This window comes from Megascapheus bottae, chromosome 20 (genome assembly GCF_031878675.1).
Source record: "Megascapheus bottae isolate mThoBot1 chromosome 20, mThoBot2.hap1, whole genome shotgun sequence".
Lineage (NCBI taxonomy): Eukaryota > Metazoa > Chordata > Mammalia > Rodentia > Geomyidae > Megascapheus > Megascapheus bottae.
The window spans coordinates 16,366,717-16,390,477 of NC_143528.1; the positions used below are offsets into that span (position 1 = coordinate 16,366,717).

The 23,761-nt window shown below is 41.2% G+C and overlaps 1 protein-coding gene across 5 annotated transcripts in view; it reads right to left on the reverse strand.

Annotated features, from left to right (window-relative positions):
- Positions 1–23,761, reverse strand: part of Mtus1 (microtubule associated scaffold protein 1) — a 150,879-nt gene that overhangs the window by 19,559 nt on the left and 107,559 nt on the right. For 4 of the 5 annotated variants that reach the window (XM_090354018.1, XM_090354017.1, XM_090354019.1 and 1 more), the window contains 2 exons: positions 12,718–12,932; positions 3,744–3,810 (listed from right to left, as the gene is read on the reverse strand). In XM_090354018.1, coding sequence (XP_090210144.1) covers positions 3,744–3,810; positions 12,718–12,932 — 282 coding nt within the window. Of the gene's footprint in view, positions 1–3,743; positions 3,811–4,807; positions 5,030–12,717; positions 12,933–23,761 lie in introns of those variants that run through there. The other variant, XM_090354021.1, reaches the window with a different exon arrangement.

Consider the following 23,761-nt stretch of genomic DNA (forward strand, 5'->3'; position numbering starts at 1 on the left):
TCGATTCCTAGGTACCACATACATAGAAAAGCTGGAAGTGGTGCTGTGGTCCAAATGGTAGAACTCTAGCCTTGAGAAAGCCCAAGGACAGTGTTCAAACCCTAAGTTCAAGCCTTAGGACAGCCAAAAAAAAAAAAAAATCAGATCAGCATTTGCTTCTGTGAAGGGAAAATCCACTGCAAAAGAGCATAAGAGAATTCTCTGGGATCATGTTTTATGCCTTTATTCAGGTATAGATTGTGGATTGTGTTATTATACAGGTATATATGTTGTCCAAACTGACAGAAGGACAGAGGTAGTAGAACTTCAAGTTCAAGACCAGCCTGAGCAGCTAAGCTATAACATGAGCCAACCACATTCTGCATTACACCTTACTTTTAAAAATCAGGAGTACAAAGCTATATTCATACCAAGACAAGGGATGCTGCAAATAAAATTTATTTCATAATAGTGGGTCTCTGAGCCAGCCTTGCTTAAAAATTGTCATGCTTCTTTCTGAAAACAAAGGATCTTTAAAACCTCAAACACCAATAAATATCCATGAATATTTACTCATGCAGATGGAAAGGCGTTTGTCCAGTAGTAGCAGGAAAAAGAAAAACACAACACTTCTTGGCAACTATGAACTTCACTGTCTGAAAGTAATAGGAAAACACAAAACACAGTAAACACACCAGTACAAAATATCTAGGAATGACTAGGATATGGAGAGCCTATGGTTTTGTTCTGTGATGATGGAGACTGGTTTTTGGAAGTTTGTTTCAGGAGAGGAGAGTTGGTCATTGTGTCGGTAGGGTGTGTGGGGGGGGAGGTGGCTCAGATAGCAGCAACAGGCCGCTTGATGGTTTTGCTTTGGTAGCCAAAGACCCTTGCCCAGGTAACTCATGAGATGACAATGGAAAAGTCCTTCAGTAGTAGGGATAACTGCTGACCTTTAAATTCAAAAGGCTACAATCACACTCTACTAAGGTTTCAGCGCTCCTCAATTTATAAGTAGGCAGCTAGTCTTTGCAACTCTTCAGTAGTTTAGGAACCTTAACCTAATGTTCAGAGAAGGTATAGAAAAAAATTAGCCAGTTGAAGAGTGACACTAATAAAACTTCATGATTATTGGTTTTGTGGTGATTTTGTTGATGATGAGGTGATGTTGGTAACAATGTCTCTCTTAAGATGCCTGCCATGCACTAGATACTGTGCAATTGGTTCAAATATTACTTACACCAGCAATGCAAATAAATATGTACAGAGTTCATTCATATTGCTAATGAGGAAACTATACTCAAGGGAGTTAGGCGACTTCTATCTAGGAGTGGATGGACAAAAACTTACACTACAAATTCTACACTGAACTTCAATGTCTGAGAAAACGATTGAGCTTTACCTCCATTTATGTCTGTAAGAGCCTCTCCTGAGGGATTTCTAATAACATTTCACCCGATTACTATTGCTTTCCACTATATGGCTTAGGCTCACACAAAATGGCCAATGAGTTTAATTATTATGCTGCTTTAAAATTACATACACTTTTTTTTTTTGCCAGTCCTGGGCATTAGCTCAGGGCCTGAGCATTGTCCTTGGATTTTCTCAAGGCTAGAGCTCTGCCACTTGAGCCTCAGCACCACTTCCAGCTTTTTTCTATGCATATGGTACCAAGGAATTGAACCCGGGTCGTTGTGCATGCTAGGCAAGCACATTACCACTAGGCCAAACTCCCAGTCTCCATACACTTCTTAATGACTATGATTTAATAGCAGTTAACACTTGGTGCTAGACACTTTACTCTGTAATACCTTCATATTATCTCATGGGACCTCAAAACCACCTTGGGACAAACTGCTGCCATTTCACAGAATGAAACAGAGAACGAAGAGATAGTGTATGCCTTGCTCCAAGCCACTCAGCTACCAAGTGTTTAAACCTGGATGCTATAATGGTGCAGTCCCAAACCATTTTGCTGCCTCAACTTTGAAAACTTTGTTATGCAAAACCCTCCTTTCTATCTCAGCCCAGCCTAGAGTAATCCAACCAGGAGCTCAAGAGTCCATTCCCTACAACAGTTTAAAACAGTCCTGCCCCTGAGCAAACCAAACTCTTTCCAGACGCCTCATGCTGTCATCTGAGCAATGCTGCCTGATTGAACAGCAGCAATGTCACCTTTCTTGATCCAGACTCTGGTGACAGAATATGGGACAGGCCGCCCATTGCATCTGACACTCTGGCAGCTGAATGATATCCTCTCCTTATCATAGACAGTAAAGAGAGAGTGGGTACAAACTGAGGGTGACTTCCTGGCAGGCAGGAGGTATTAAGTGGCATGGTCTCCATTTAAATCGTGTAATTGGGCCATACCCTAGAAAGTAAAAGGAGGCTCACTCACTTGGGCAGAGTCAATGAGCAGTGTTTGTTTCTCAGTTCTCACTGTGGAGACAGCAGAAACCTGAAACACAAGGCAGACACATTGCCACCTCCACTGGGTCCTGATGAACTCCAAAGCACACAAAAAGGCCTCTTTCCTGTTCTTAACTTTCTATCCAGATGGCATTTAAGGCAGAGACAAAGGCAAGTTATGTTGCTTCTCTGGGCACTGGAACGGGTGGCAGTCATGCCATGTGGCAGAAGGCCTTCTGAAGCTAAGGGCCGCACTACCCCACAGCTGTGCTTCATTCTTCCTAACAGTGCTTTCCCATAAAGGAGCCCTTCATTTCTGTAGCCTGAGACAAGGTCAAGAATAATGTGTTGGCTAGAGTTTGGCTTTGCCTGCCACTGGTGAAGAGAACAGAGAAAGGTAGGGCAAGTCTGGACCCCACGTGCACTTGCTCTTACTGTTCCATTCTTGATGTGAAGAATGGCCCAGCACATTAGAATGGCAATGCCTAAACTCTGTTCTTACCTAGGGGAAAAAACAATAGGCATGATCTTTTCAAACTGGGCAAATACCAAGTTTACTTCTGTAGCAGTTACTGTAACTTCTACCAACCACACGCTTTCAGCAGTGAGTGTCAGCACACGTGGGAAGCTGCAGAGGGCAAGGAAAGCAGCTTTTGATGAAACAACTCCAGGTCTAGCACAAGCTCACACAGAAAGCTAATTCTCTAGGCTGAACCCCAGCACAGTCGGCGCACCCCATCACAATAGCTGAAGCCAAAAAAACACCAGTATTGCCTTTGTTTCTTGAGCTGGGAATCTCTAAGACAAGAACCAAAATAGTAGCCTGGCCTATGAACAGAAGATGTAGGTACTGTTCAGAGTGACCTCAGGAGCTGGGTGGCTATTTAGCCCTAGTTCTGTCCGACTGGTAAATTTAGTATGGAATATGCCTCTTTTTTCAGATGGGCCATCCTCAACTTTGTATCCCCACTACTCATAAACCATCTCTGCAAAGTACATTACTGGATTCAGGCAGGGAATTTCCTTAACACTTTTTAAATATGGAAAGTGATTCAGAAAAAAATAAAAAGCATGATGGAATTATTTAACAGGAATTCACTTGGTAACAACAGCCCTTCTACCCCCTTCTCTTCAACAAGAGACATGCTTTGGTCATCAGAAGCTCTGCTGGGCTTAAGTCAGATCAGTGCCAGGAATTCTGTGAACTTAAGGTCAAGCTGCCAAGATTCAAAAGAAATGTCGATACTAAGTGTTTGCACAGATAAGGGAGAGGGAGAGCTGAAGACTGCCAGCAAACAATGTCAGCCACAATGCAGACAAGAAGACCACATTTTCCAATTCTTCCACACTCTTACCTAGCTCTCCTCGGAGGTTAACAAGTTCTTGAGATAGGGTTTTGTGTTGCTTCAGTGCTTCTTCCCGCTGTGGAAAAAATAAACACACATGGAGTTACTCATGTTTTGAATGGGTCCCGTTCAGTAAAGCACCCATATTTATTATCTCTTGGGGTGGGGAGGAGAATGAGATCCAGAATGGAGAAGTCAGGATACAAATCACTTGAGCTAACAGTTCTGTGTTATCAGAAAACACAGATGTCCCAGAGTAGTGAAGGAAATTCCTGTTTCAAAAATCAGTATTTTCACAAATCCAAGAGAAACTTTTCCTGTGAGGAGCTGAATGGCTCATTTACAAATATTTGCTGTGGGTCAATACTTCACTGCGGATCCATAGAATCTTCTAGCTCATGCATACTGTACTTAAGACTTAATGTGCTCTCCTCCAAGGGCAATAAAGACCTAATCAGGTTAAGATAAATATTTAATGTTCTAAACACAGGGACTTGTATGGACTTTGTTCTGTCCACAAACAAGAAAATTTTGTTAAAAGGATAATCATTTTTTCCCAAAAGGAAAAGTTCTGTTATAAAACTATGACCAAAGGAGGAAGAGAAAGAATAATCTTCGAGAACTAAATCAGTTGTACCCAGGAAACACACTAGTTTCAAAGGATTATAGTTGGTAGAAAAAAAAATCAAGTAAATGAAATCAGGCAGCTGTTTCCACATCCTAAAAAAGCATTCATCAACCTGAGATAAAGAATACATTTCTAGGTAACCACCAGCTCACACATCCACACCACAGATACATTCATGAGGTCAGATTCCCCAACACCCAGGGCAGAACTAAGAGAGACATTTCCTTGGGTCTCTCCAAGCTTCTGGAGGTACAGAACCCCCCCCTACCCACCACCCCAGGGCATCAACGTGTCAGTCTTGCAGAGATGACCTGTGCCCTTTGCAGCCAGACAAGAGTTGCTTGTTATTCAAAGCACTTGCCCAAATCCAGACACTCTCCTCCTCCTCCTCTGCATGGTCCCTGACGTTTCTTCCAGCAAAGCACTACAAACAAACACCCATTACCCTTGTTGCGGCACACGGAGGAGAGAGGCACATTTTGCTGCTGGGGCAGCCCATTTTCCAGCTTCTGTCTCCAACTCCCCCACCCCCTGCACTGTCCAAGAAGTGCACAGGTGGCTGCACCTCCCACCGCTCAGCTCTGCCTCCATTCAGAGCTCTACCAGGAAGAACGCCATTGGCCCTTCCTGGCTGTCCTGCCTGTCCTGCAGGTTACTGTATGCCTCAGACTCCTCTCCCCACAGAAGCTGATACTGCAGCTTCTGCCTTTGGCTCAGGCAGCCTGCGATCACTTAAAGCCACAGCCCTTCATTTATGAAAAACGAGAGCCAGACATTAGACTGATCGATTGCCACTTAAATATCAGCGGGGATGGTGGGAACAAAAACTGACCCTCTCTACATGGATAATGGAGTTATTTTTAGATTTGTGAGTCTTTTTTTTTTTTTACTCCCCTCTCTAATTGAGGCCATTAGATTATCACACTAATAGAAAAGGGAAACTTGTTCTTTGAAACCCATATACTAAATGAGGTTATGAACTAGGTGAAGGGCAAGGAAAGGGAGGGGGGTGTTGTGATTCAGAATTGCAAATGACATTATAAATCAAAAAATGTTTCTCTAGAAATTTGATTACTTAACAATATAGTCCAACCTAGGTACTGATGGCTCAAGCTGTCGCAGGCATGAGAAAGTCCAAAAAGTCTCACGGACTTTCTATGTGAACTGGCTTGGAATTAGGATCCTCAGATCTCAGCCTCTTGAGCAGCTAGGATTATAGGTGTGAGCCACCTCCCCCACTGCACTGTTTTTTTTTTTTTTAAGACTCAAGTGTTGGCTTAATTACTAGAGATAGTATCTACTACTTTAAAAAATCATATCCTATATGTTTACTTTTATTTTTGCCCTAGTCTCTTATCTGTAGCTAAGGGAGTCTGAACACTAGCATGTGGATTCCACAGTATTGGAATTTAATATTTTGTGTGTGTGTGTGTGTGTGTGTGTGTGTGTGTGTGTGTGTGTGTGTGTGTGTGTGTGTGTGTGTGTGTGTGTGTGTGTGTGTGTGTGTGTGTGTGTGTGTGTGTGTGTGTGTGTGTGTGTGGTTGGGGGGGTGGTTCTGGAAACAGTGGCTAATGCCTATAATCCTAGCTACCAGAGAGGTTGAAAATAGAAGGGTTGTGGTTTGAGGCAAGCTCTGGAACCGAGTTTGCGAGACCTCTTCACAAGCCTAGCAAGGGCACAGTGGTGCACACCTGTCTTCCTAAGCGAGGGAAGCCTAGTCTCAAAGGACTGCAGTTCCAGATCTGCATCTTTGTAGTTATCCACAAGTGACATCAAAATACACTCAGTGAATTTGGGTACAGTCACTTTCCAGTGGTAGCCAAGTTGTTAATAGAAGGAAGAGATGGAAAAACAAATCCTCTCCATTTTTACAGAAACCCAATTCCATAAAAGCCATCCTCTCCTATCCCAAATACCTATATGGGCAACAGTTTTTGCTTATGATGGGTGTTTGTGGGACAACTTCAGGCTTCAGGTGGTCATTTCCCCCCAGATCCCCTGCCCTCAGAACCACAGAAACCATTTCTATCTTCAGACACCGGCTAATCACAGAGACAGCAAACTGCAGCCATCTTTCAGTCTTTGTCCCCATGGTCATCCAAAATCAGCCTTCTCATGGCAGTGGTTGAGTGTCAAGTGAGCCTTAGCAAACACGCTAAGCATGAGGCCTGCAGTCGAAGCCCCAGTTCTTCCTCTTCCTTCATCCTGTGTCTCACTCAAATCCTCTGTGCTTTTCTCTTAGCCCTACTTGATTAGTGTTTCATTTTCTCGGTGCCTATGAACTTCCTTGCTCAAAAAGTGTCTCTGGTCAGGTATATTACAAACAAAAATCAGGGCTGGAAATATAACTCAGTGGGAGAGCTGGTGCTTACCCCTGTTCTGGGGTTCTATCTTCCACCCCAAGAAGGAAAAGGGAAGAGGAAAAAGGTCATGCAGAGTTCCTGGGCCTGAGTCATCTAGCTCCTTCTCAGAATCACAGCCTTTCCTGTGCAAGTCACAGGCGCCATGCTAACCCCACCTCCACTTCAATGCCAACCTCGGCAGACAACCACTTCACCCGATACATTATATAAATCACCGGGACTGCTAAATGTTAGAAACACCACCACTTGGGACTTGGGTAAAACTAAAATGTCCAAGCCCAGTTTTCTAGTCATCAATCAAAGCAGATGACCTCAACTAAGGGGATGAAAACTAGGATAATGGAAAAACCGAAGGCCTTCAATTTGATCTATGTAAAATGCCCACCAGAGCCTATAGTATAATAGACATATATTGTTCATTTCTGCCATTTTCCTAGTAGCTGGTTCTTTAAATACACTTGGCCAAGTCAAATGCCAATTCATTGCTTCTTCTAATTCAGATGCTCTTATAGTGTTTCTGTCTCAGATGATAAACCCTTTATAGGTAACATTTTTTTGAACTGTAACATGCAGACTGCCTTCAAACATGCACACATGCACACATACATGCAATGTGAAGAGAAAGGTAGAAATCTAGACAAAGACATTTTTATACTCGTGCATTAAATACGTGATATGCTCCAAGAAAAAAAATGGATTCCCACAATTTAATTAGAGGTCCCCAGGACACAGGCACTTAGTCCCTGGCTGCCATCCCAGCTGCATGTCTGAATGTTACTGGCTACTGAACGGCATCTGCAGTTGGGATCTTGCAGAGGGAGGGAGCCACATCAGAGGGCGTCACCCACACCACAGTGAGTTTGTCAGTATGGCCACTTTCTTTTTGTCAGAGACAATTTCATTTAATGTAAACTACTAGCATCATTTAAAATTCACCGTTGTTTATTTAGGTGCTAGCCAAAGCCAGATTCCACTTTAAAAGAAATGTAATAGAGGAAAATTTAGATTCAGTGTGAAGAATTGGCCAGCAGTTTTGGAATGACTTTAGTTCCATGTAGATTTCCTTAGGCATCCACCCACAAACCCTTTATGAGAACACGTGTTACTGTCATCCACACCATGCCTGTTGACTATGCAGAACTCTCGTCAACCATACCAGGATGAACCAAGCACTGGAACCAATTGGCACTCACATCAATTCATCCTCTAAGAAGTAAGTATGATGTGAATTTCTAGACAAGTGATATACTTACTAGAACCCTGGCATGCAATGAAGTGTGTCTGCACAGTAGTTATATGAAACTACCAGAAGGCTAAAAAGAGCTCTTGGTTTCCCTATAATTGCTTCCTTTTACTCATTATGCTTTAAAAGACTTTTATTCATTCTGCTTTAAAATACTATGCACATACACACCATTTATGCTCACATATCATATGCAGATACATTGCCTGTGTGGACACAGAGACACACACACCACTTCTGTGATGGGAATGAGAGAACTAAAGGGTTAAGAAATGTTTAGTTATCTAGCCTGCCCCCATTATGTCTTTCCTTCTAGTTTTATACTAGTACTTCAGAGATATTAGGCAGTCAGTAATATTTGCTGATTATAAAATAGAGAAGGAACAAATAAAATTTACATGAAAACTTTCTGGAAATCGTACACCTTGGATTCCATCCCCTTCATTTACTTTTCCACTCAGATATTCACTGGGTATCTACTACAGCTGCTAGGGCAGTTTCATCAGGAAAGATCAGAAGCAGATCCTGCTCACTATGAACTTCCTATCTTGAAAAATAAGAGACAAGCACTAATTGGATACTTGCCGATAGAGAATGAAAGTCTAAACGCTCCTGGAATCCAGAGACTGGAATAGAATACAGAGCCACAAGACCCAGGAGTTTCCTTGAAGGGAGGGTTTCTGGACTTTAATCAATAGTTGCAATTATATATAGGTATTGCAGTTATTGCAGTAGTCCCCGTCAGACATTGCTGTTATGCAGGTATTTTTTGTTTTGGTTTGGGTCATGAATGAGTGGTGCTGCTGGGAGGTGCTAGGATCATAAATACGCTAACTTCAGGTTAGCCCATTGATTTGATGAGTTTGGAGCTGAATGGGCTCTTAGGAGGAGCCTGGTTGTCAGAAGTCATTGGTTTGAGAATGGTTTAAAGGGGTGCTATCTTATCCCTGGTCCTCTCTTGTTTCCTGTCTACCATGAGGTGAGCCCATTGTTCCACCACATGCTCCCGTCCCTTTACACAATGTATCTGGGCTCCCAATTAATGGTTCAAGTGACCACTGAAACATTAGGTCTTACATCAAGATGAAAGTAAGATTCCTGCTGAGCACAGGAGATCCGTGCCGGTAATCCTAGCTACTCAGGAGGCTGAGATCTGAGGACTGTAGCTTAAAGCAAGAAACCAGGAGAATCTTAACATTCAAATGAACTATCAAAGAGCTGGAAGAGGAGAGATGGGGTTCAAATGATAGAGTGCTAGCCTTGAGTAAAAAAATCAAAGTGATGGGCCGGGAGTTTGGCCTAGTGGTTAAAGTGCTTGCCTAGCATGCGTGAAGACCGGGGTTCGATTCCTTGGTACCACATACATAGAAAAAAAACAGGAAGTGGTGCTGAGGCTCAAGTGGTAGAGCTCTAGCCTTGAGAAAGTCCAAGGACATTGCTCAGGCCCTGAGCTCAAGCCCAGGGCTGGCAAAAAAAAAAAAAAAATCTAAGTGACAACAACCAGGCCATGAGTTCAAGCCTCAGTACTGGTGTGTACAAGCGTCCATCAGATATCATCTTGTACTAATAAGTATTTCTTTGTATATCCAAACGGGTGAATTTTTTTTTTTTGCCAGTTCTGGAGCTTAAACTCAGGACCTGGGCACTGTCCTTGGACAATTTTTGCTCAAGGCTAGCACTTTGCCACTTGAACTGCAGTGCCACTTCTGTTTTTTTCCTGTATATGTGATACTGACAAATCAAACCCAAAGCTTCATGCATGCTAGGCAAGCATTCTACCACTAGGCCAGACTCCTGGCCCCCAATTTTTTAAATCTAGTGTTACTGTATCTTCTTTCCTCAACAGAGCACCTGATAAAAATATTTGGCTTTTAAGGGCCAGATCACATGGGGAAAATATGTTAAAATGTACATATGCATAGTGTAAGACTGTGTCAGAAGAAGACTGAAGAACAGACTCTGCCCTCTTCTTCAAATCTTCTCCTGGATCTTTGCCCATGGAGGAAAATGGAAGGCACAAATGCCTTGTAAACTTACATTTTTACTTTGGTTGTGTGCATTAATGAGTATGTATACATTAAATATAGATTGTGACGTGATGATGCGGTAGAAGACATCTGGACACAAAGGAAGGAGCAGACACCAAGTTACAACATTTGAACATATGTGAAAAAATATAAGAAGTTTATGGGAAATGTTAAGTTCAAATTCCTAGACCTGAGTTTCAGGTCTGAGCTTGTTGTCTGATGTTACTCAGCTCTCCATTATTACCTTCTCATTTGTAAATTCCAAGTCTGCATTGATTTTTGTGAGGGTAAGTAATAATATCTGGTACTTAGTAAATATTGAACAAATGGTGAATCCTTCTTGCTTCTCTTCCTTCCCCTAAATAGGTAACTGAGAATTTGGACAGTAAGGATAACATTAAAAGTAACTTTTTGCTTCAAATTATAGAAAGCCTTGTGTTGCCGGGTATAAATCAGAGTCATTGCAAACAAATACAATATAAGTGATGCAATTTAAAATTTCCTGGTAACTATTTTTTTAAACAGTATATAAAGAATTTAAATAATACATTTTATACAACCCAAATATATGCTATGTACTTTGAATAGCCAGTGTAAAAATTATCACCATGGTATTTTACATCTTTTTCATTCTTTAAAATCCACATGGATTTCACATTTAACACATAACTAGGCCTGATTATAGATGCTCAGTAAATAGTCCCCTAAGGCTAGTGATCTGACTATACTGAACCATGCGAAAATTTATTCAGAATAGAACGCTTTAGAAAGATGGGAGGTTGAGGTAGAGCTTAGGATATGTTTTAGGAAAGGACAGAAGCATAAAGACTAACTATGAAATTGCTATCAGAACCTAGTAAATTTTCATTCAGGATCTGATAAGGAATGATATTACTAGGAATGGCAAAGAAGGAAATGGGGTGTCAGTAGCTCATGCCTGTAACACTTACCTACTTAGGAGGAAAGATCTGAAGATTGTGTTTCAAAGCTAGCCTGGGCAAGAAAGTCTCTAAATTATCCATCAAAAATTGATGTTGTAGCTCAAGTGGTGAAATGCCAACCTTTAGTGGAATTACCAAGGGACAGTGACCAAACACTGAGTTTAAGTCCCAACAGCAGCATAAAAGATGGAGGAAAGATGAGCAGGTGCAGTCACTATAGTCAATGTACACTTGTAAAACTTGAACTATGTAACTAGAGGGTCTGGATGGGAGAGCGAAAGATGGAAAACTATGAAAGGGGTGATATTGATATTGATCAAGATAAAGATACATTGTACTTATAATCTGATGAAATTGAAATCCTCTAATAGAGAAAAAGAAAGGGGGGACTGGCTAAAATGGGATAAAGAAGAGAAACAATAAAGTTCAAAGTTCACAAGATAATATGATTGGTGTAATAAGGAAAAAGGTGGGAGACAAAGAAAGCCTGAACTTGGAGCTGCTAGGCTGGATGCAATACAGCAGAAATAACTGGCTTTTATCTACAAGAGCTAAATGTTTCCACACACTTGACATCATATAGTTTTCAATTTAGATTCCTTGGTTATAGGACCCTTCTTTTGATGTTCGTCTTCAAATATTAAAGAGGACTGGAAAATGGGCTTAGTGGTAGAGTGCTTGCCTACCATGCATGAAGCCATGGATTCAGTTCCTCAGTACCACATACACAGAAAAAGCTGGAGTTAGTACTGTGTAAAGTAGTAGAATATTAGCTCAAAAGCAGCCCAGAAACAGCTCCCAGATCCTGAGTTCAAGCCCTAGGACTGGCAAAAAAAAAATTGTTTTGTTATTATAAAGGTGATGAGAAACAAAAATACTATAAAGAGAGGTTAAAGTATGAATGAGGTACTGGGAACGCTGACCAGTGGGTAGCCTGGCTCTTCAAAGACACACATAAATCCTGCTTAGCTATCTCAGCCCTCCCTAAACAGCCATCCACATCACAATGGTCTCTATGTGAAATCACTACTGCTTTGTTGGGTGAAATGGAGTTCTACAGCACCACATTGAACAGTTTTCACTATATACACGCACATACGTATATATTGGTTTATACATTTATACACACATATTTTTCTTATATACATATGCGTATACATCCATCTTTCAATATAATTAAAAATATTTCTAAAGAGCTCGAGTTCTATTCCCTTCCTACTTCTCTTTACAAAAAGGAAATGTAGTTTGTTTTGGTTATCTTCAGTAGGAAATTCATATTCATATAAATTTGGTTTTCTCAATGAATTTTAACCAGTTCTCTGGGGAATAACACAGAAAAGTAACAAGTATGTTTTGTTTTTGTTGTATCACAGGTTCTTTCAGGAATGGATGGAAATTCTGAGAAGTCTCTAAACACAATGTTAGGACTTACCTCAGAATTAACTCATTAAATATAGAATGCATAGATCCAGCATGATACATATAGATAATAAAGTGGAGAAAAACCTGAATCCGGCAACAGCCATACAACTGTATAAGAATCTCATAGATAATTATCTTCCTGCTGTTCTTCTCATCAAGACAGTGGGTGGGGAGGAGGGGAGGATGAAATAGGAAAGTGTTTTCATCTTAAATTTGTAGAGAATGACTCAAGGTCATCACGGGATAGCCAAGAGCAGTTAGATCGATTGTACCTTTTTTTCGTTCTTAAACATGAAGTCAGTCAAGAACACATGCCTGTTTCTTAACTTCCCCTCTCCCCAACCCCTACCATCTCTTACCTCAGCAAGGAGGTGCTGAATCACCACAGTGAGGGCTTCAAACTTGGTGTTACCCCGAGCAAGAAGCTGCTTCAGCTGCAGGATAAATCCACTTTGGTTTTCACATTTTGCTTTACACTGAGCCAATTCAAGTGTTTTCTCAGAGGAAAACACATCTGGAGATGTCTGGGTCTGGATGCACAGACTTCTGGGATGCTTCTGCCGGCCCTTTTCAACTGCAAGAGAAATCAAAACAGACAGATAATAGTGGTTAATTTTTATAATTGGCACCACATGGTATCAAAAAATAACTAGATAGGACACAGCCATGTCTTTAAGTCATGTTTACTTAAAGAAGGAATGCATCCGAGATCTAGATGCTTTGGGAATTCAGAATAGCAATGGCTTTGGTTCTGAACAAAAAAGATTTATGTGGGGCAGGAAATCAGGCACATTAAACAGAAATACCCATGAATACCCATGAATAGGAAAATGATATGCAAAATAATGCTCATTTCACAGTTTTTAATGTTTCAGTGAAATTGGTAGAGAAACCTGATATATGACTACTATTGATCAAAATATGGTGGGGAGGGGGCCGGGGGGAGAATGCTACATATCAGTGGCTCATATCTCTTATTTGTAGATACTGAGAAGGCTGAGATCTCGGGATCAAGGTTCCAAGCAGCTCTGGCATAAAAGTTGATTGAGCTGGGCACAGTGGCTCATGCCTGTAAATCCTAGCTACTCAGGAGATTGATATCTGAGGATTGTGGTTCAAAGCCAGCCCAGGCCCTAAAGTCTATGAGACTCATCTCCCATTACCACTAGAAAACAGAAGTGGTACTGTGGCTCAATGAAGAGCTCAGGGACAATGCCCAGGCCCAGGGGTAGGGTGGTAGCCTTGAATTAAAGAGCTCAGGGACAGCGCCCAAGCCCAGAGTCCAAGCCCCATGCCAACCAAAAAGAAAAAGAAAAAAGAAAAAAAGTTGGTTCAGACTTATCTCCAATAACAACCCCCCAAAAAGCTGGAAGTTGACCTACGGCTCAAGTGGTAGAGCATTAGCCTTGTGCCACCAACCAGGAAGAAAAAAAAAAAAGCTCAAGACAGAGCCCAGGCCTGGAGTTTAAGCCCAGAACACACAAAGACAGTGCAACACACTCCTACAAATCACACTTGGACAGATGATTAGGCTTTCAGTGACTTTCCTTCCTCCTACTCATTTTCTACAAGCATTTCATCTGTTTCAGGCTGACAGTCTGGTCATTACAAAAATTTATACTGGGGACATGTCATTTCATAATCCCTGATAAATCATCACCTACACTGAAATTTTACTTAATTTCCCTCTTTATGTTCATCATTGAAAGCCTATATTCTTGACTACATCACCTCACATAATAGCAAATGCAAGCCTTATTCGTTTTTTTTCCCCCTGTAAGTAGTCATAAAGGGTGAATTTGTTTGCAAGCATGTACTAATACTCAAACCTATGAATGATGCTATGTCCAGGGATAACTCACATCCTATGTCACTGTGCTGTAGGAATAAATCTATTTTAGAAGAAGTGTTTATAGAGTGTTTAATTCCCATTTCCTGCACGGGAAGCAGAGAATGTTTCTCTTTTCTACTTCCTGTAACTTTCACCCAATCATACTAAAATAAATCCTTGCTAAGAAATTTTTGAGTTTTGGAATCATTCCCAATGTCTCCATCACTATAAATAACCAAGCAGAATTGGACAAACAGGAAATAAACTGTTTTGGCTTCTTGGAATAAGCAGAGCAAATAATCAAAACAAAGCTAAATATGAAAAAAAAAGACTCAAGAACTAAAAAATCTTTCCTTTTCATGACACACCTTCCTGATGGAATTCACATTCTGTGGTAACAATTTAATTTTTTAAGCAGTTAGTGATTTTTCTCTTAATTTTTCACAGATAGTCAAGCTCTAATAATTGCTTGAAGGAAAACAAAAGGATCTCCAACATGCAGATTTCAACAATCAATGGCACAATATACTCAATATGCTATTTAAAATAAAACAGAAGCTGGGCACCACTGGCTTACCCCTGTAATCATACTCAGGAGGCGGAGATCTGAGAATCATGGTTCAAAGCCAGCCTGGACAAAAAAGTCTGTAAGACTCTTACATCCAAAAAAAAAAAAAAAAAACAACCCACCCCTTACCCCTACCCCCTACCCCCCAAAAAAGCTGAAATGAGGTAGTGGTGCTTCAGGTCAAAATGATAGAGAGCTAGCCTTGAGCAAAAAGAAGCTCAAGGACAGTGCCTAAGACCTCAGTTTAAGCCCCAGTATGAGAAAGGAAACAAAGGAAAATTCATTTTCTGTGATTACTTTTTATGGTTAAGCAACCCATATTTCTAACTAATACTTGCTATTCCTCCGTTCTAAAGCAACTGAAATTTCCACTGTGTTTTGTTAATACTCAAAGAAAACAGGAAAGTATGCTGTTCATTATTAGTAGTTACTAAATTGTGCATTAATAGTTGCTTCTTCCCTCATAGATGGAGAAAACACCCACTTGATAACCTCCTTGGAGTACAGACTAGAAACAAAAATGGTTACAGTGTGACTTCCCATATGGACAGCATGGTTCATCTTGAGTCAATCCCTTTAGATTGAGAGATGCTAGGAGATTAGTGAAGCCACCTCTGGTTGCATCTGTGAGGGTGTTTCTAGCAAGGATTAAGAGGGGAGAGAGGAAGCTACTCTGAATGGGAGGAATCCAGATTGGGGTGCGGATGGAGTAAGAGGGGAGGAAGAAGTTGCCCCCTAGCCCCAGCAGGCTTCTCTCCCCGACCATGATGATGCTTGCAGCACTGCATTCCCTGCCAGGCACTTCCCACAATAATGGATGGAGGCTTCAAAACCTGTGAGCGTAACAAAGCCATTCTCCCTCTCTCCATATGTCAGGGATACATACACATACATATATATATATATATATATATATATATATATATATATCTCCATTTGTCAAAATGGGTGGGGTTTGTCATTTTCTAAATGTTCTAAGAAACAAATAATATGAATTTCATAATATCTTACTGTTCAGGATATTCTATTTGCCCCTCTTTTTTGAAACAGATTGTATTTGTGTTGCTTAGGCAACCCTCTGCGCCTCAGTCTCCGGAGGGGCTGGGATGATAAACTGGTGCCACACCCTTCTTTTCCATCCTCCCATACCTACCACAGAGGAAAGTAAGGCTGGTGTGTGTAAAAGGTATAGACCATATTGGTGGTACAGACTCAATCAGAATCCAGTCTTCAAAGAAAATTTCAACTGCGCTCTTTCTCTCTCTCCCTCTCTCTCTCCCCCCCTCTTTTTATGGCCAGTCCTGGGGCTTGGACTCAGGGTCTGAGCACTATCCTTGGGCATTCCTCAAGACTAGTGTTCTACCACTTGAGCCACAGCATGACTTCTGTTTTTTTTTTTACTGTGGATGTGATACCTAGGAATCGAACCTGGGTCTTCGTGCATCCTAGGAAAGCACTCTACCACTAGGCTACGTTCCTGGCCCTCAATTGTTCTTATACCCTGGAAAGTGGACACAGTAGAAACGTAATTAGTAAATAAACAAGCCGGGCACAGTGGCTCATGCCTGTAATCCTAGCTACTCAGGAGGCTGAGATCTGAGATTGTGGTTCAAAGCCAGCTTGAGCACTAAAAACCAGGAGACTCTTATCTCCAATTAATCACTAGAAAAATGGAAAGTGGGGCTATGGCTCACGAGGTAGGGCAGTAGCCTTGAGCTGAAGAGCTCATGGACAGCGCCCAGGCCCAGAATTCAAGCCCCATGACCCACAAAACAAATAAATAGAAATGCATGCAGTAACTCAGATACCACTTTAATTTATTCAGACTACATGAAAGTTCATTCTGATAGATAACATTGTTCTACGTCCTACCAATATTTACTTTAAAATTCACTATTTGATACATTGACTTAGATTTTTTTTTCTGAGTTTTTAGTAAGGATGGAGTCTCTAGAATTTCAATGTTATGGTTACAGTGGCAGAGCTTTTAAGCTGACAGGTTATAATTATCTTAAAAATCTGAGATATAGGTGTGTGTGTGTGTGTGTGTGTGTGACACAAGAGAAAGAAAGCAGGAGGAAATGGGAAAGGGAGAGAATGAGGGAAAAGGGAGTGGCTGGGAATCAAACTCAGAGTGACATGCATGCTTCTACTTAATGCAGTATCCTACTTCTGACCTATACATTCAGTCCAAGATCAATCTTTTATAACATTGTATAGAGAAATTAATATGGGAGGCTTTTTGTTTATAAACTAATGAAAAAAATATTGTGGAGTACATGTTTTAGCTTCTAGGTGGGGAATAAAAAAACAGACAAAAGGTATTGTAAAGGGTGAACTAATTCAGCAGTTATACTTACTGGACACTATGTTGAAAATGAACTATACAGCTTTGGGGAGATGGTCAAGTAGGAAAAAACTGGGACAAAATGAGGGAAGAGGTGACACTGTTCAAAAAGGAAAAAAGAAATGTACTTAAAACCTGACTTCTGTAACTGTAATCCCTCTGTACATCACCTTTACAATAAAAATTTTTTGAAAAAAAAAAAGAAAAGGCATCAGGGCCAGGAGTTTGGCCTATTGGTAGAGTGCTTGCCTAGCATTCATGAAGACCTGGGTTCAATTCTTCAGTACCACATACATAGAAAAAGCTGCAAGTGGTGCTGAGGCTCAAGTGGTAGAGCTCTAGCCTTAAGAGAGCACAAGGACAGTGCTCAGGCCTGGAGCTCAAGCTCAAGACTGGCCAAAAAAAAGGGGAGGGTATCCGAAAACATGTATTATACTACTAAAATACAGGGGTAAAATATATGGCCCATTTCAAAATTAAATACAAAATGAAAAGGCAAACAATTTTTAAAAGACAGTTACAAATAATTTTGAGGAACTTACATCCTTACTTAACATTCAGCCATCAAGAACATAAAATCTGCTTCTGAGTTCTACCTTCAGGAATCTAGATGGGCCTCTGAATAACACAAGTTTTGTTAAGTGACTCAGAAGAGAATCACAATACAATCAGGGAAGAAAAAACATGTTGACATGATTATTCTGCTAGGAGTACGTGCCTTCAGTCTGTTCAGACTGCTCTGGACCCAGGGCTAGAAGAGCAGGTTGTAACTACAATCTTCTGCTCCATACCCTGTGCTCCCTAAGGACAAACTAGCACAAAACAGCTGGATGCCCCAGTTTTCCAGCCCTCTCCTCTCCTCAATTCGGGTTCAACTGAAGATCACAGATGATGGGAAAATCTCCACTGATGCTCAAAGCCCCAGGGCCCAGGGCTCATAGAAATAGAATGCTGAGAAAGGAGAGGTTTCCCAGAAGACTTGTGGTGTTTAGTATTCATGTAACATTGGCATAAAATAAACCAGACTTTTGCCCTTCTATCCTTAATACCCTCTCATGTTTATTAGAATGTTAATGTTTTCATAACCCAGCTTAATTTTATAAGTTTCAATTAGTATCTCCAATAACAGAATAATACATGGTATTTTCAAAGAATGACATAAGCAGAAACCTTAAAATTAACTTCTAAATCCATTTAGATATTTCCAAACAAGGTAAGTACCACTATCATTTCCAGCTCAACCTTACTGGGATTCATTCTAATAAAACTGAAATCTTTGGAGTAAGTTTTGAATCCAAAGTGACATCAGCGGCTCATACCTCTAATGCTAGCTACTTAACAGGCTAATACCTGAGGATCCTGGTTTGAAGCCAGCCTGAGCATCAAGGTCTGTGAGACTCTTAACCACCACTCTTTTAAGCAAGAAGTGGAGGAGTGTCTCAAATGGTAAAGTGCCAGGCTTGAGAGAAAAAAAGGGACAGTGCCCCGACCTGGAATTCAAGCCCCAGTATTCTCACGCACGCACGCAAGCAAGCAAGCAAGCAAGCAAGCACACACGCACACACACACACACACACACACACACACACACACACACACACACACACACACACACACACACACACACACAGAGTAGATAACAGAGATTGCTTGCCATGTATGGTGGTTCACACTGTAAACCTACTTAGAAGGTTGAGATCTGAGAATCTAGGTTTGAACCCAGTCCAGGCAGACAAGTCCATTTAAACCTCCATTTAACCTGAAAAAAGCTGAACATGGAAGCTGGATACAGTGGCTCATGCCTGTAACCCTAGCTACTCAGGAGACTGAGATCTGAGGATCAAGATTCAAAGCCAGCTTGGGCACAAAAGGACCTGAGGGGCTGGGAGTTTGGCCTAGTGGTAGAGCGCTTGCCTAGCATGTATGAAGACCCAGGTTCGATTCCTTGGTACCACATACATAGAAAAAGGCCAGAATTGGTGCTGAGGCTCAAGTGGTAGAGCTCTAGCCTTGAGAAAGTCCAAGGACAGTGCTCAGACCCTGAGCTCAAGCCCGGGACTGGCAAAAAAAAAAAAACTAAACTAAAAAAAAAAAAGCTCAAAGTGGAATTATCACTCAATGGAGTATAACTCAATGGAGTAGAGTGCCATCTTTGAGTAAAATGTGCCAACCAAGTAAGAGCACAAAGCCTTTAAGTTCAAGCCCCCGTAATAGGCACTAAAACATAACAAAAAAAAGCTCACTGTAATTTTTTTTCTCTTAGGAAATCTCATCTTCATCAGTTTACAACTATCATCCTAAGTTTGGTAAAGAAGAATGAAATAATTTTGGGTGCTAAAGTTGCTCAGGTAAGATCATCAACTGTTTGAAAGACTTCCTCAAAGAAGCATGACCACAACCAACCTAGAACCAAACAAGCCATGTGCTGGATTTCCAGATTAAAATCCTGCTTGAAGACAAGACTAAGAGTTTGCACTGGGTTCCCTGAAAAGTACAAAAACTATACTTGATATTTTGTAGCCTGATGTTGCCTCTTTTTTTTTTTCCATTCAGTGACCTATTCTCTTACCAAGTATTTGTTAAAATCTTCCATAACAGTGCTACCAAGGAAGGCTTGGGGGATAGAAGAAGGCATGACATGGCACGGCCAGACAGCAATGCCTGGCCCCCTGATAACCCAGGTTTTCTTAGCACTAACTTCTTCCTGTTCCACTAGCCACCAGCCTGTACAATGAAGACAGGCCCTGGGTGGTAAATTCTGCTATATAACATGCAAACAACTCATGCCTGCAGTCTTAGGGCACAGGAGTGAAGTCATGGAGTTGGTGAGGGAAGAGGGTATCTACCATCCTGGAAAAATTGCCAACTCCAGCCGGGTACCAATGGCGCATGCCTATAATCTACTTAGGAGGCTGAGATCGTTGGATCGTGGTTCAAAGCAAGCCCAGGCACAGTCTATGAGACTCTTCTCCAATTGCCTGCCAGAAAACGGAAAATGGTGCTGTGGTTCAAGTGGTAGAGCACTAGCCTTGAGCTGAAAAGCTCAGGGACAACACCCAGGCCCAGAGTTCAAGCCCCACAACAATCCTAAAAAAGAAAAGGAAAAAAAAATGACCAATTCCCTTCTTTCCATTTAAACTACCTCTCTCATCAGAAAGTCCTTGCAGGACAACCATATTGAAATTATTTCACTCATTGTTCCTTCAGCTTTTAAATAATCAAAGCATCAGTGTCTATCACTGGATGCTTCACAAACACCAGGCATTAACATGTGAAAATACATTTTCTCATAAGAGCAAGTATCTGGGTATATGACAGTCACCCAAGGCACCTTTGTTTTTGCCTGTAAACAGCTATGGGGTACCTTGCCAACAAACTGGGAGACCTGTGTTGCAGAGACAGAAGTATTCCAATCAGCAGTGGCTGTCCCACTTGGTTATTAGATACTAAAAATCTATGTGGTAGGAGTCCAAGCAGGGAAACTCTTAGAACCAGGTCAGAATTCCCAGAAACAGTGCTCGGATGGGCATGTGCACACACAGGTAGACAGAAGAGATGCAGGATGTGGAGCCAAGCTCCAGGCATGTGGAGCCAAGGACCATGAAAGGCAGCAAGAAAGGTCCAATGCCCCTGGATGCTACCCTAGAGCTAGGAGGGAGGTGAAGAGGTTAGAAATACAAACAAGAACCAGAACATGTGCACCATGCAAAGTTTTATCTTGTAGTATCTTGCAGGAACCAGAAGGATGCTGAGGCAGGGACGGGAGAATCTGAAGGGACAAGCCAGGAGGGAGGAAAGAGGTATGTGTTTATAGGGAAGAATGGAAGGGCTGCCTGGCCAGTTGGATCAGCAGACATCCAGGATGAGTCACAGGAGGAGATTAGCGTGAGGAATACATGTGAGGGCTGGGGAGGAGGTGTGGGGGACGGGATGTTTGGAAGGTGTTAGGACATTCTCCAACACTCTGCTTGGCAGTCTCCAAAAATACTCTATTCTAAACTCACCTGCTCTCCAAATTTAACCACCTGCCATGTGTTTTAAAAAGGTGCAACCGGCTACTCGTCATTGAAAGATGTTAACATTATGACTTCAGTCACTTTAGTTTGAGGTTGTACAAAGTCTTTGCATTGTTTGTTTAGTCTACAATATTAATCAAGCATCATAATTTAGGACACATAATATTTTCTTACCTCCAAGTGTATGTGCCATTTACCCACTATGAAATATTTCAAGCTGACCAGAAAAACAGTGTTTAGTGTTTTTAAATTGCCCAGTACAACTCTTTGGAAAAAGGTGTACTTTTACACACCTTAGATTTCAAATTTAATTAGTATACAGGAAGAATCTGTTGTATTAGCTTATGTGAATGAAATACACATAGTGTGTGTATGCGTGTGTATACAAGTGTGTGTGCATCAGTCCTAGGGTTTGAACTCAGGGACAAAACACTGTCCTGAACTTTTCTGCTCAAGGCTAGCTCTCTCTCACAGCTCTATTTCTGGCTTCTTGGTAGTTAGAGATAAGTCTCATTCAAGTCCATGCTGGCTGTGAACTATGATCCTCAGATCACAGCCTCCTGAGTAGCCAAGATTACAAGCATGAGCTACCAATGCTCAGTTTTTAATTTTTCCTTTTTTTTTTTTGGCCACTCCTGGACTCCTGGGCACTGTACTTGGGCTTTCTCAAGGCTAGAGCTCTACCACTTGAGCCTCAGCATCACTTCCGGCTTTTTTTCTATGTATGTGATACCGAGGAATCGAACCCCAGTCTTCGTGCATGCTAGGCAAGTACTCTACCACTAAACCAAACTCCTGGCCCTGTTTTTTTTATTTTATTTTTTTAATTCAAGAATTTAATAATATTGACTTTTACATCTTATTACAAATGACCTGTTTAACAAGCAAGTACTCAAGAAGGGAATCTCTATATACAATCATTGGCACTTAGGGTTTTTATTTTTTTAAACCTTCAATCCTAGCTAGTTACTGAGAAGGCTAGGATGCAGAGGATTTGAAGTTCAAAGCAAGCATCAGAGAAAGAATAAACAGATAAGCCCAGGCCCCAGCCTTGCCAGCAGTGCTGCTGTTAGAAGACAGTAGCCACTGTCCCTGGCTTCATTGTTTTATTTCCTAGTTTCTCTTTCTAAAATATTGAACAGCAGCTTTCATCAGTAGATCTTTGCCTTATGACAACTTAGACGTTCCACATGGATTAGGTACCTAAAACACTGCTCAATTTTACAAAGTCTGCTTGGGCCAAATGGTTTGATTTTTAATTTCAACCCAAACAGCATGCAGCTAGAAGGTGTCCCTTTCAATTCCAATGAATCCAGTTGAGTCCAATTAGCAAACAAGAAAAGGCCTGCAAGACCCTCCATCTCCAGTGGATTTTTTTATTTCAAAATTTGCAGGCTGCGGTCTCCTGTGGTTTGGACAATTTGAGCTGGCCAGCTAACAGGTCATTATGCCAAGCACTCGTAGCCCATGGGTCTTTTTACCCAAGATAACATGTGCAGAGATAACCATTTTGATTTGCATTATTTCAGACTTCACTACATAGCACAAACTGTCCTTAAGTTCAAGATACTCAAGTTTGAGGATTGGACTTGTGAGCCACCACCTTTGCCCCTGCATAGACTATCAATACAGTATTCTACTGGGCCCTGGTGGCTCACAGCTATAATCAATCCTAGCTTACACAGGAGGCTGAAAACTGAGGATGATGGCTTGAAACCACCAGGGGAAGGAAAATTGGTAAGTCGCTCATCTCCAATTAACAATCAAAAAGACAGAAGTAGAGCTATGGCTTAAGTGATGGAGCACTAGCTTTGAATAAAATCTGAGGGACAGCATTTCAACCCTGAGTGCAAGCCCCAGAACTGGCATCAAAAATACAATAGTAATAATAATAAGGCAAGTTTTAAGGCTAAAATGTTAAGTATCAAAAGGTACATAATTTTAATTAGAATGATTCATTTACTAAAACTCAACTAAGCAGAATATGTCAATTGTTCTAATTAGTATTTTGTATACATGGCTTACCATATTCCTCTATTGAATCCTAATGAAAAAAAAAACCCAACTGCAAACATTAATGTATAGTTTCATTTCTACTTTTGTGTACTGAAGATACAGTAAGACAACTTGGTGCAGTAAAATTTTGTTTACTTAAAATCTGGCAGATTAAGACATACTGTCTTTTGAAAATCTATTCAGTATTATGTGTCATGAGGGAAAAGTCATCTGTCACATGACTGTCTTCTTCAATACAAGGCTATGTCTACAAATGGGCAGATTTTTATGGCAGAGTAAAGCTCTTCCATAAGAGCCACAGGGGCTCATGTGTCAATCAGTGTCAAAATGTTTTACCCAATTTCATCCGTAATATCAGTTCTCTTTTTTTTTTTCTTCTTCTTTTTCTTTTTTTGGGCAGTTGTGGGGCTTGAATTCAGGTGCTGTCCCTGAGTGTGTTTTCACTCAAAGACAGTGCTCTACCACTTGAAGTCACAGCACCACTTCTAGTTTTCTGGTGGTTAACTGAAGGTAAGAGTACTATGGACTCTCCTTCTTGGGCTGGCTGAACCTCAGCCGTCAGATCTCAGCCTCCTGAGCATTGATTATAGGCGTAAGCCACCAGCGCAAAGCTACCAGTTCTTGG